The sequence below is a fragment of the Stegodyphus dumicola genome, chromosome X2 (assembly GCF_044657685.1).
Source record: "Stegodyphus dumicola isolate Sdum_Otavi_A_Nest chromosome X2, ASM4465768v1".
Classification (NCBI taxonomy): domain Eukaryota; kingdom Metazoa; phylum Arthropoda; class Arachnida; order Araneae; family Eresidae; genus Stegodyphus; species Stegodyphus dumicola.
The window spans coordinates 56,222,333-56,234,473 of NC_140781.1; the positions used below are offsets into that span (position 1 = coordinate 56,222,333).

General features: G+C 34.1%; 1 protein-coding gene across 1 annotated transcript in view; it reads left to right on the top strand.

Moving 5' to 3' along the window:
• LOC118182333 (uncharacterized) overlaps window positions 1–12,141 on the top strand; it is a 129,093-nt gene that overhangs the window by 105,332 nt on the left and 11,620 nt on the right. The window contains exons 2-3 of the mRNA XM_035351666.2: window positions 9,109–9,274; window positions 11,287–11,488. Coding sequence (XP_035207557.1) covers window positions 9,109–9,274; window positions 11,287–11,488 — 368 coding nt within the window. The remainder of the gene's footprint in view (window positions 1–9,108; window positions 9,275–11,286; window positions 11,489–12,141) is intronic.

Sequence of the window (12,141 nt, forward strand, 5' to 3'; positions counted from 1 at the left end):
TTGTTAATAGGTGGTTCAAGAGTTAGAAGATGAAAACTGAGACAGCTTAAACACAGTAGCCGTTTTCCGTCGCTTTAAAAACGATCAACATATGAATGATGCTAAGATAAATTAAGTTAGCGTTCCACATAACTACCGAAGTGAAATTTCTTCCAGTTAATTTTAGACAATATATTTACTTTAAGAAAACCCATTACTTATGCTTATGAACGTATACTCTTTAACCAGACGCAGGTCTATTCTACGTGTACAAATTTAAATAGAATTATTGCTTTAGCTGTATAGTAAACAGTAAGCAACTGTGACCATTTTTTTCACTATGGGAAGACATTTTGAATCCGGTATCAGAAATTCATTTATAGATGTACTTCTTTGAGATATTCATTCTTCTTAACAATAATTATTGCTAGATATTTTGAAAATAGATTGAGCTTTTAGTTGTAGGTTGGCAACAACTTCTCCAACCTGATGAGCATTACTACTGCTTTTCCTTCTACAACTCGCTACGTGTCCATTGTCTTTTAAGGTGCATACATTAACGACATGCCAAGTCTTGCTGGTAATAACATTACCGAGCATGTGAATGATATGATGATTCTATAAAATCTTGTGAGCAGTGGCTGTGTGCTGAAGTAGATGAAACAGTGGAACACTGATAATTCGTTCCAGCCGATGGGACTGGGCTAGCGCACGCGGATTCAATGGTGTTCCATATGTGAAATACAAGAGCAAGTTTCTCTCAGAAATTCATCCATGAAGAATGCGTTCTCCTAGGTAGATAGTCATCTAGTATTTTGTCATAATTAGTTAATAAATCAACCTTGCACATTATATTTACCCACTAAACGAAGAGTAATTAATTTATAAGTATAATTTTCACAGACCTGTAAAGTATGTTGTTTAGAATGTTAGTGTCTCTCTAATAAAATATTTTCTCTTTACGTGGACAAAATTCAAAACCTTAAATTTAAGATTAAAACATAGATATATCATGCCATTATTAGGCATATTAGGATGCAGTATCTTCTTAAGTTTAAATGATTACAGCGAACGACATTGAAGGTGAGCTGCTTGGAGAAAATGTCTTCGGAAGGATTTTCTAAGGGAAACTGTTGATGTTTATGCACGTGTTAAACTATAATAACACCATGCAACCAACTCATTGGCCGGAATGGAAATTCAGATCGAACTTTTAGTGTTCGGAGGTCTTCATCATCCGGCCATTGACGAACGTTGTTTTAGGAAAGGTTGCAGGAAACGTTGCACATGCTGCAGATTCAGACTTTATTCTTTAACGAATTTAATTTCAGTCTCTATTTTCGACTCGTTTCTGCTTTTCTTTACCTCAGCAGATCAAGTTAGGGTGATGACACTTATATTTTCTTCAGAATGTTTTATTATTTATTTATTTCATTTGATATCTTTCGACCCAAGATTTATTGCTAATTTTTTTAATCAGTTACCGAAGAAATCAGATTAGGTACTTGAATGAAGTATTTTTTAAAGCGATTAAACACCTAATCTTATCTATTACGCAATAAACGTATTGCAGATTTGCTTATATATTTATTAAGGATAGCATAAGAACATGCACGCATACATTTATGTACAAAATATTTTCATGGATACAATCACACACGTTGCAGTGTAAAGCCATTTCTTTTGTTCCTTAATACGAGTTTAAGACTTTACGTGAGAACCTTGAAAGAAATATTGCCACGTTCGGCTACATTTGTCAGGGGATTTTGCTGTAATTTACTGCTTCGAATTAAGTCTTTAACTCGTATTAAGGAGTATTCTTCTCTTGGTCTGTCTCTGTATTTTATGGAGGCAACAACTTCTAGACAGCAAAAGGATAAAAGATCATAAAACAGGAAACAGTCATTGTTTATAACGAAACAAACCGAGTGTGAAGAACCTCATTTTAGAAACGATGTTTACGACAATAGTTTTTCCGCGGAAATTAAAATTTGATGATCGTTTACATTCGAAACTGTTTTGATCTAGCTTTTTTTTTAAATTTTTTTTTTTTTTAATCTCATTTCATAACATGCATCTCTGTTTCCGCATTCATAGCATTCGCGAAGAAAAGCTATCTTGTGAAAAATCGTAATAAAATACTGTCTTGTCTATAGGCATCACCACTTTTATTATTATTATTAATCTCAGAACAAATACCCGGTTACATGAAAATCATTTACGATGTTTGCAAGTGCAAAAATCAAGATGAAGCAAGTGGTTTTTAAAAAAAAATGGGTTAACCCTTTCCGGCACACTACCTTTTAAAGTTGGAGTTTTGATTAAGAAAAGAAAAAAAAAAAAAAAAGTAGACAGTCTAATTAGGCCTAGAGGAATACACAAGTAAAATTTTGTGAAGATAGCACTTATTGTTTATTTCTGTGACTGTGTGCCCACACTGGTTGAATAGAGCTTCGAAAAGAGTGCTGAAACGAGCATTGTTGTCAATGAACTGACCGATGAGATGCGGAGAAACAAAGGCTACAGACTCTCAGTTGTCCTAGATTATCGATGAGCCAGCTCTGGGCACACCTAGGGTTTGCCGTTTGATTTTAGGCAAGATTTCAAGGTAAAAATCTAAAACTAATATAGAATAAGGAGATTAGCATACAGTCAAAAAATAACATAGAAATTTCTTTTCAAACAATTCCTTTTATACCCTAAAAAATCTGGAAGATTTCTTTGAAAAATGAGGGTCTTAAAAAACTAAACATGGCTAAAATACATGGACTGGTTTGTGTTGAGCTGCCATCTACTATAAATACAGAAGGTTCAGAGTAACCTATAGTAACCTATAAATCCTTTTTCATTCAATTTTTCTGCGCGTACAGAAGGAAATTTTTAGGTGTGTCCAGACCGGACACACTGTGTCGCAAAGGGTTAAATTACAGTTCATCTAGAAATTCCCAAATTATTTAAATGTTAAGCAAAGCAGCTGCCGATTTCAAGTATTATTTTTACTGTCATATTCTTCTAGTACTTATACGACGCAAAGAAGGCTAAGTATTTGCAACAGTTCTGAGAAAAGCACAACTGAAGAGCGAAAAATATGCTTTTACATTCCGTCCCATAAGGGGCTTAAATCATTTATTTAAAGCAAACTTTATTCATAATAAAAATAATTTTATGTTAATAACAAAATTTATGAATTTTATTTGGCAAATATTTAGCTGCATGTTTTTATTACATTTACATTCTGAAAGCGTAAAGCCCCGATAATCGTAATATAAAATATTGTTTTAACTGTATTTCAGATTTAATTTGTTATTTATGCTTACATAAATGCACTAAAATTTAAGCAGTGATACAAAAGTTTTCTACAAAAAAGAAGTTTATTGCTGTAAATGGGCAACAAATGTAAAACCTCAAGGAGCTCAAAACTGTAGAAATATTACAGATGCACATAATGTTAAAAAAGTGACTGTAGGTTCCTATTTGTTTAAATATCAGTGCTAGGAGTCTACTTATATATTGAAAATTATTTACAACTTAAATATTACATATTGTAGAGACATTAGGATTTTTTGGACGCAAGAGAGATTGAAAATTAGCAGCACCTTCGCCGGGAATCGAACCGCGGACCTCTGGAATACCGGTCCAGAGTGCAGAACCAAGGAACCACCAAGGAACGCTAGGAAAGCGGAAGAATTACCTTATAATATTATTTATTAATAGAAGCAATTTATTGAATATTACAAAGTTTCTCAGAATTTTATGAAAGCTCTTTCAGCACAACGTGTTCTGTCAATTAAAAAAACTATACTTTTTATATGTTTCTCGTTAAATAAAATGTTGAATTAGAGTAAAGAGATATAATCAATTTATTAGTTCAACGTAAACTTCAGTTGTGGTGATTATCTCCGAATGTTGTAGAAATTTAGCTGCATTAGATTAAATGCAGAATGTTCCGTATTCTGACATGCGCAATTCGTGAAGATATTAGTAAATAATATACATGTGGGTCTAGTACAAAGTTAGTAAAAGTACTTCTGTTACGAATAAGTAAAAAATGCTGTTTTACTCAGTATGGAACTATTAATCAACAAAAACAAGAAATTTTTGTTTTATAATTGTTCCCGAAATGTTACTGAATAATATCAAATTTCGATCAATAATAAATGCTAATCTGAGTAAAATTCGTTCTGGAATAACTCCGAATTTTGCAGTTGAAGCCATTTTTTATTTATTTTTTTTATTGAACTTCTTAAATCATGATAAACGTTTTATCAACGGGTATTTTTACGCTACAGAAGCCCTACAAAAAGTTAAATTTTATACTTTCTCTAATGCTCCTGCTTTCATATTTTTTTTCACTTTACATTGAGATACTGAGGAATTGTAAAATTTTAAGAATTAACTTTTAAGGAAATAAAGTCTGTAACTGCCTATCGCTAACATCTAATGTTGTTGAAGTATTTAGAAAATTTATATCTAAATTACAATCTGCGCAACATAAACTGAAAGTATGGGAACAAAAAGGTTAAATTTCAATTTTAAATGCTTAATTATTTGTTTTCCAAAAATTGTTTTAAATAAAAGAAATTGTAATCATAATACGCGGGCATATTAAAATCATGATGAGAAAAAGAAATCACTGGTACATCTATCAAAACAAATTTCGAAAGCAATGGAAACCGTGCATTACCAAACATAATGAAATAATACTGTACAATCGACCAAGTATGCATTAATTTGAAAAATACGATTGTGCTAAATTTTTACAACATTCTGAACAAATTACCAAGCATAAAATATACATTCAACCTCTTGTCTGAATTTTATGAATAAGTAACATCACATCGTAAGTTAGAACTCGAACTCATTTTAAGAATCTTCTGAATACTAGAAAGTGTACATACTCCATTCTCTCATCAAGATACGTATAATCGAAATTAGAATAATAATATTATCCTTGTTAAATGCACTGAAAGTAGGTAAATTGCACAAATTGTAAGACCCAAGAATTCTTGAAATTTAACTGATTTGCGGAACATGAAAAATATGTTAATATGTAATATACCACAGTCTTTTAAAATTATTACCTGCTTATTAAAGAAAAGAAATTGAGATCATAAACTTTGAAGTAAGGGGAACACTAGTTAACTGCAGTTATATTGTATTTCCTTGCGTATTTTCAACCTTTTTTTAACTAATTTTATCGTCAGAAAATCAAGAGAAAAAAATTATGCGAGTAATTTAATTTCAAGAAACGTGGTTACTGTAAAAATATAGCACATGAAAAGTAGTCAATGGATAAACTACTGGCATTACCACAATAATTATTTCTTTAAAGAACCTACATTCCAGAAAGAATACATAGTATTATTAACATCACAATATCTGGCGATCATTGAGTCAGACGTCGAGCAGAGCACGTCGTGTCCGGTGCAATTATCTTGTCAACCCCAGGGGAACCTCACATGAATAATCCTTGACCGAAGTTTCCAAGAGAGACATCAGAGGAAGGAAGGAGAAGGTTCGAAGAAAAGACCCAGATTTTGAAAGTTCGAATATATCAGCTGTAGATAAGGCTACGCTGAGCTTGAACGTGAGTTTTTTAAATGTAAGAAACCTTGCCACGTCTGGGTAGCTTAACGAAGAATCGGCACGAAATACATTTCAACTAATAAATGCGAGGGAAATTAAAATGGAAGAAATCTTAACAACAAAATGAAAATACAAATTAAATACACAGAATAAAAATTAATGCGAATATTTTTTAAATTTTCTGAACCTAGCGCTAAGGGGAAAAATACGGTAATAAAATAGACCCTTTTCCAAGATTAAAAATCATTCAGAAATAATTAAGCATGTTTAGAAAATTCTTCGATCGAAAGATACTGATAGTTAGCTTTAGTAGTGTAAGTGCTTAGAGTAACCAGTACATTTAAAGAAAAAAAGAAAAAATATATATATTAAATGGGACAAACTGAGGCTTACTGTCTTACAATTTGAGCATTTTACTTGCTATTTTGAGGACCTTTCAACCACTATATGATGAATATAAACAATAAAAAGAAGATTTTGGTTCTAATATTTGAAGTACATTTCTAAAATATAGGACGTCAGAAGGGAGAAGTTGTCAGAATTTATTTACGTGCAACATGTTTATTTCTTACAATACGATTTCGAGATATACATCACTTGGCAGGAAAAGGATAAAAGCTGCTATATCGAACATCCTATGCATGCACATTGCACAGCTGATACACATCGAAAGGAAAATCAGTTCCACCCCAGAAGCATTCTAATTTTATAACAGTTGATACTATTGCTGCAATTTGATATTCAAAATCTGCTATTTGATGTCCAGGATGAATGGTATTTAGCCGCCAGTTTACTAGAACACAGAATATCACTAGGAGACCAACAGCGCGACATACTGTCATCCGGCAGAATTCGACTGATCCAGCGTTTCTGACCACTTTACATCCATGGCATACACTAAATGCGTAGCTGAACTTGCAACAGAATCCTTTTCTTTTTAGGTTCCTGTATTAGACTTGAAGTTCTCGTGTATCACAAAACAACTATGTGTAAGCCTTAACGGTATAAAAATGTCCCTTTTCAGGAGTTTTCGGGAAGGGAGTTGAGTGCAATTCATTCAACACAGAAACGATGAATAAAATCAGATTAGCTTTAATGGACTTACACATAAGGTCTCAAAAAATACTGTAATCAAGAAAGAAGAAAAACACGCTAAAGTAAGACATAAAATTAAGCAAAGCAACAGTCTTATGTTTGGCGTAGGTTTTAGTTAAGACGCTATCGATTTTGAGAGCAAACAGAACAAATCCCTCTTCATCAGGAGCAAAGAAATCTGCAACGAAGGAATAGCCGCAGGTATTTCAGCGTTTACTTTACTGCCAAAAGCAGTAAAGTAAACGGGAATGTAGCGCCATCTGTCGGCAGAAATGGTAGCGAAAATTGAACAAATAAGTGAATAGAAGTTTAAAAGCACTAGGAAGGACTGGCTTGGAATAAAAGTCATAAATTAAACAAGATAAATCTTTGTGAATGAGAAACGTTTCAAGGAAATCTAGCTGAAGAACCTTTTTGGATAATTTTTGCAGTTCCAAAGTCAAAATTGTGATTAAATTTCGAACTGAGAATAGCTATCGAAGACAAATTCATTTTGACTTTCCAGACATGAGATTCGTGTTCCTTGCTGAGAAAATTTAACGCTCTTTTACTTTAACCGACATATCTCAAATCACACTGACAAGATATGCTACAAATTCCCTAAGAATTAAAGTCAGAAATGGAATTTTTAAGAACTGAATCGCGGATTTTATTGATAGGCAAGAAAATGACTCGAAAACTGAGCTCCTGGAAAATCCGTACAATCTGTACAACATGTTTGCCATCAAAATAGATAGTCTTGACTAAAATCTACACCAAATACAAGGTTCTTGCTTTGTGTAATTTTATGTAGTGTAGTCAGCTTGACTTGTAGATTAAAGTTTAAGCTGTGTAAATTCATATGTCAGTTTAAAGTACTAAGATCCATAATTTTCTGGCAGATAATCAAGCATTGAAATTTCAATTATTGTTCATCATTTTGTCAGCTATTCCACTGGAAATCATCAACGCAACCAAGGCTTACAATCAGCCATTCGCCAAACCAGCTAATTCAATTTCTGAGCTCTGCTCTTGTGTTTCGTTCACATACTGTGCCTGTTTTATAATTAATCTAAGTCTGTTTTATAAACAGAGACTTGCCACTTAAAATCTACACAATTTTATGGAAAGAACGAATTGCGTGACTAAAGTATGAAAAGGCGGTAAAAATGCAAATAAATAAATAAAATAAAAATAACTTCTTAGTTTAAACTAAAACTAAATTGTCAGAAGGTTACGTATGACACGTTTTTGCGTTATAAGAAATAATATTTTTACTAACAAGAAATTCTCTTCCTCCTTTTTGAAACACTTTGCAGTCTGTCTAGTATTATTTGTCATTTCCATTTTAGTATTATTTGTTATACCATTTTATCATTTCACTAGTCATAATTACTATAATTGCCCCTTGCTTTTTATTCATAAATTATTTATAGCATTCCTTTTTTACAAAATTCCATGCACTTAATTGAAAGACTGCGTGCTTCGGCTCCGTAGACTTTGTTGTGTTATGCTCGCTTGATCAAGCGCTAATAAAGGAAATAGAAAATGCACACATTCCTTTGCTTCTTCTAACGAACATAGGAAAAAAAGGAAGCCATATTTCTATTGGCATAAAATAGGTTAAAGATTCAAGATGAGACATTAGCTTCTAAGATCTAATATTACAAGGTAAATCTTATTTATAGAATTTGAAACGATTTATAAAACGTGCAGAAAAGAGACTGGGGTCACATTCCCTCGATGGTAAGAGAATCGAGACAATTGTCCTCTTCCTAATATTTTTTTTTTTATTTTTATTTATTTGATTGTTGAAAAGTTGAGAGCTCTGTCGAAAGGGAGGGATGCTGTCGTGAAGAACTTTCTAGGGGAAACTGGTTCGCATCCACGTTACCTCTTCTTAATCATAGCAAATGTAAGCTGAATTACACGTACTTTAACCTCTTAATGCACTCAACCGAGTTAACTCGGATATACTGAACTAAATTATTTCCGCTCACCCGAGTAAATGCGTTCAAGGTGTTTTTTTTTTTTCTTCTCAGATATGAATACTGCAGAACATATCCCTTACAGATCTGTGTTAAAATGCAGAAAGGATTAAAGGAGGTTGAGTTAAAATAGAGAACAAAAAACTGGTGGAAAAAGGACCACTTTCTGAATTTTTATTGGTACATTAAGGGATAAAATCCGCTGGTTTAATAATATGTCTTCTTCAAATATAGTCGATGAATATTGAAGTGGTATACACAGCAGTATTTTATGCGTTCACGTACCCATAAATCGAAAGGTAATAAAAGACAATACAGTTTTTGAGCAGTAACCAATAAGCACCTAAGGGGGTTTGTATAATTTTTGTTTTCTTGCAACTAATTTACATTATTTTTTTGCATTGATGGAAGTCTGTTAATTAAAAACCATTGCTTATTGAAAAAGTTCTGTTCCTTGATACTTTCTCTCCTTTTATTCTAGCATTACATGTCCTTCTTGCCATTTGGAGTGGTGTTTCAACTGCCATGCTCCATGGCATGGATCGTTGTCTTGCAAGCAGTTTAGAAAAGGCGATCGTTTGTTGAGATCATGGGCTCGCGAAAGGAATCATGGACAACTGAATGCTCAGAAATGTCCAAACTGCAAGGTAAGAAGAATCCGTTTACATTTTCTTTAAAGTGCAGCTTTTAATGAAAATAAATCGTACAAGTATCTGTAATCAGGAAGCCCGGCTTGAACAACTAACATTCTTTTCACAAATTAAACCCGTTCGCTTATATTGCCCTGAATACGAATTATCTTTGAGGAAACAAAGCTCAGACATAATGCATTTGACTTGGGGGGAAAAAAGTCTTCAGCAGCAATTGGGATGCCTTCATAATGTGTGATTGTTCATCTGGAGCACAACCCCTTGTACAGGTCGACCAACGTTTACCAAATCCGACTTTTTCACAAGTATGTCTGGGGTTGAAACTGGTCACCCCTTTATGAAGACCATCTATTATTTAAATTTAGAAAAGGCATTTCCATAAAGGTGCCACCTTTATGTAAACAGTCTTAGTTTGCTGCTTTAATTAATGATGCAAACGAAAATCCAACTTGCAAAGAGTATATAGGTACCTTTAATGGTGAAGCTCCCCCACCCCCGGGGTCGACGTAGAGAACTCTGAGAAGATACTAGCTAGGATCTGTACCTAGGCAGTCTCGACCACGGGGAAATAAAATTTATGAACCAGTGGTTCTGGAGGCTCCGGAAAAGTCACTCATTGACCGGCCCAATGGCCTGGCGTGTCCTAGAGCGGTGTGGCTCTAGCAGCCGGAGAGGGTAGCGCCCTCGGGTTCGCTGGGTAATGCCCCACTGCGACTGGCAGCCCGAGCGACTGGCAGTTAGCAAATTGAGGACCAATGTCGCTTTAAGCGATGCGTCCTTCTCTTCAAAGTGCGAGGGCGGAGGTTTAACCTCTGTACCTAGTTCTAAGGAGCTAAGGAGCTCGTAGTGCTGTTCAGTCTCGCGGAAAGAGGAATGCACTTATCTTACTTATGGTGAAGTTGAAAATTAAGCAAAAGTGTGATCTTAGTTTGGCCAAGATTTTGAATAAGACTCTAAAGCCCCGCTCACATGCAACGCTTTTTCGCTCAGCCGACCGTTCATATTAGCGAGAAACGGGGATATGAAGCAGTTTCGCCTTCAAGACCGGTTCAGATGCACATCGTCTTTAATCCCTTAACCCATAAGCCACTGCGAGCAATGAATGATGTCACATTCTGGTTTTTGTTACCGATATTTTCAGTAACTTAAAAACTTTGGTGATTCATAGAAACTTGCTTTAAAAATCCATTTAAAAAAACTTACCAGTTTTTTTTTAAATACTCAGACAGTTAGAGAGTTATCGGTGTTTTAAATGCGAGAACTAATTTTTTCAAAAACACGCGAGGGGGTTAGAAACATATTTTTGCCATCATGATTAAAACCGCCGCCCTGCTGGCATAGTGGTATAGGAAGCGACTGCCATAGCCTTGGGATGGTTTCAAATCTGGAATAAGGTATGGACATTTATAAGTATATAATATCTTTGCAATATGGATGCACTTAAAATGCTGTTGAGTCCTAACTCTTCTTGAGAAGTTGGTAAAAGGGGGAGAGCGGCAGGACATCCTCGAATCTGTCCTCTGAGGGGGCTGTCTTTCAAAACTAGGACGGAGATAAACAAAAATCGTATCTCTAAAGTGCCCAAGGCCCCCAATGTCAGGCGAGCACTACCTTTTGGCCATGATGAATTGCACGGGCTGATAAAAAATCTCTGAACCAGAAGATTAGAAATAGCAACACAGTTAACTCATAGAGTTTGATTTTCTTAGAGCGCACTAAATGGTTTATCAAATAGGTGTCGAATTACCGCTGCTTTTAACAGCAAACAAAAAAGGCTGCAACGTTTTCTAGAATTAGTGCATCAGCAAGGGTTATAATTATTAACACAGCTACCAAAATGACTATGCTAAAGAAACGTATAACATTAGATCAACAGTTTTAGTTATCGTCATGTATTTCTGTGGCCTTTGCATGCTTCACTTAATCCAATAACCGATACAAACTAATAATCTTTAAGTGAATTTTTTTCAAATTTTCATGTACTTAATTGCTAATGTTGTTAATTACAGGTCTACATACAGCGTACTACGGGATGTGACCACATGCATTGCACACGCTGCAAAACAGATTTCTGCTACAAATGTGGAGAGCGATTTCGATACTTGAAGTTCTTCGGAGATCATTACAGCAAACTGAGCATTTTTGGTTGCAAATACAGGTTTAAAGCGGATCAGCCTTTACAAAGGAAAGCCATAAGAGGAGCTGTATTTGGTAAGTCTAATTATTTATTTAAAAAAAGGGGGGCTGAAAGAAAGTAATGGTTGCAGCAATATGAGCAGCACATTGAAATCTATAACAAAACAGTAATTAACGAAACTTTTCTGGTAGCATTTAAACCTAACTTATACAAAACCTTTATTAAATATTTTAGGGGCACAAAAAGTGAAAAAAAGAAACTTTCAAATCCCCGACACATTAAAAAAGACGTATTTACTCCCATATTACCCTGGATCTGTTTTTTAATTCCACGAGCCGCAAATGTTTGCTTTATATTATTAATCTGAAATTTGTGGATGGTCAGCAAATATACTATGGAAGTAAAAAGAATAGTATTGAATACGATACATAATTGTAATTGAATTTTAAGTACATGGTGATTATTGTTAAAGTTGGCGGTACTTATGGTATTAACGCAACCACCTTGACGCGATATTGTGATTTTTTACAGATGAAAAGGTAAAAGCTACTTATCGGTTGCAAGCTGATGGTTTATACGACTTTTTTTAAAGATTCCGAAACTATCGATATTTATCTGAACTATCGATAGTCAGCAGACATTATCAACATATGAAAAAAGAAAATATACTTTAGCAATTTAATTATTAAAAAAAATTTCGTGATACATTAAAAAATAAAACATTACA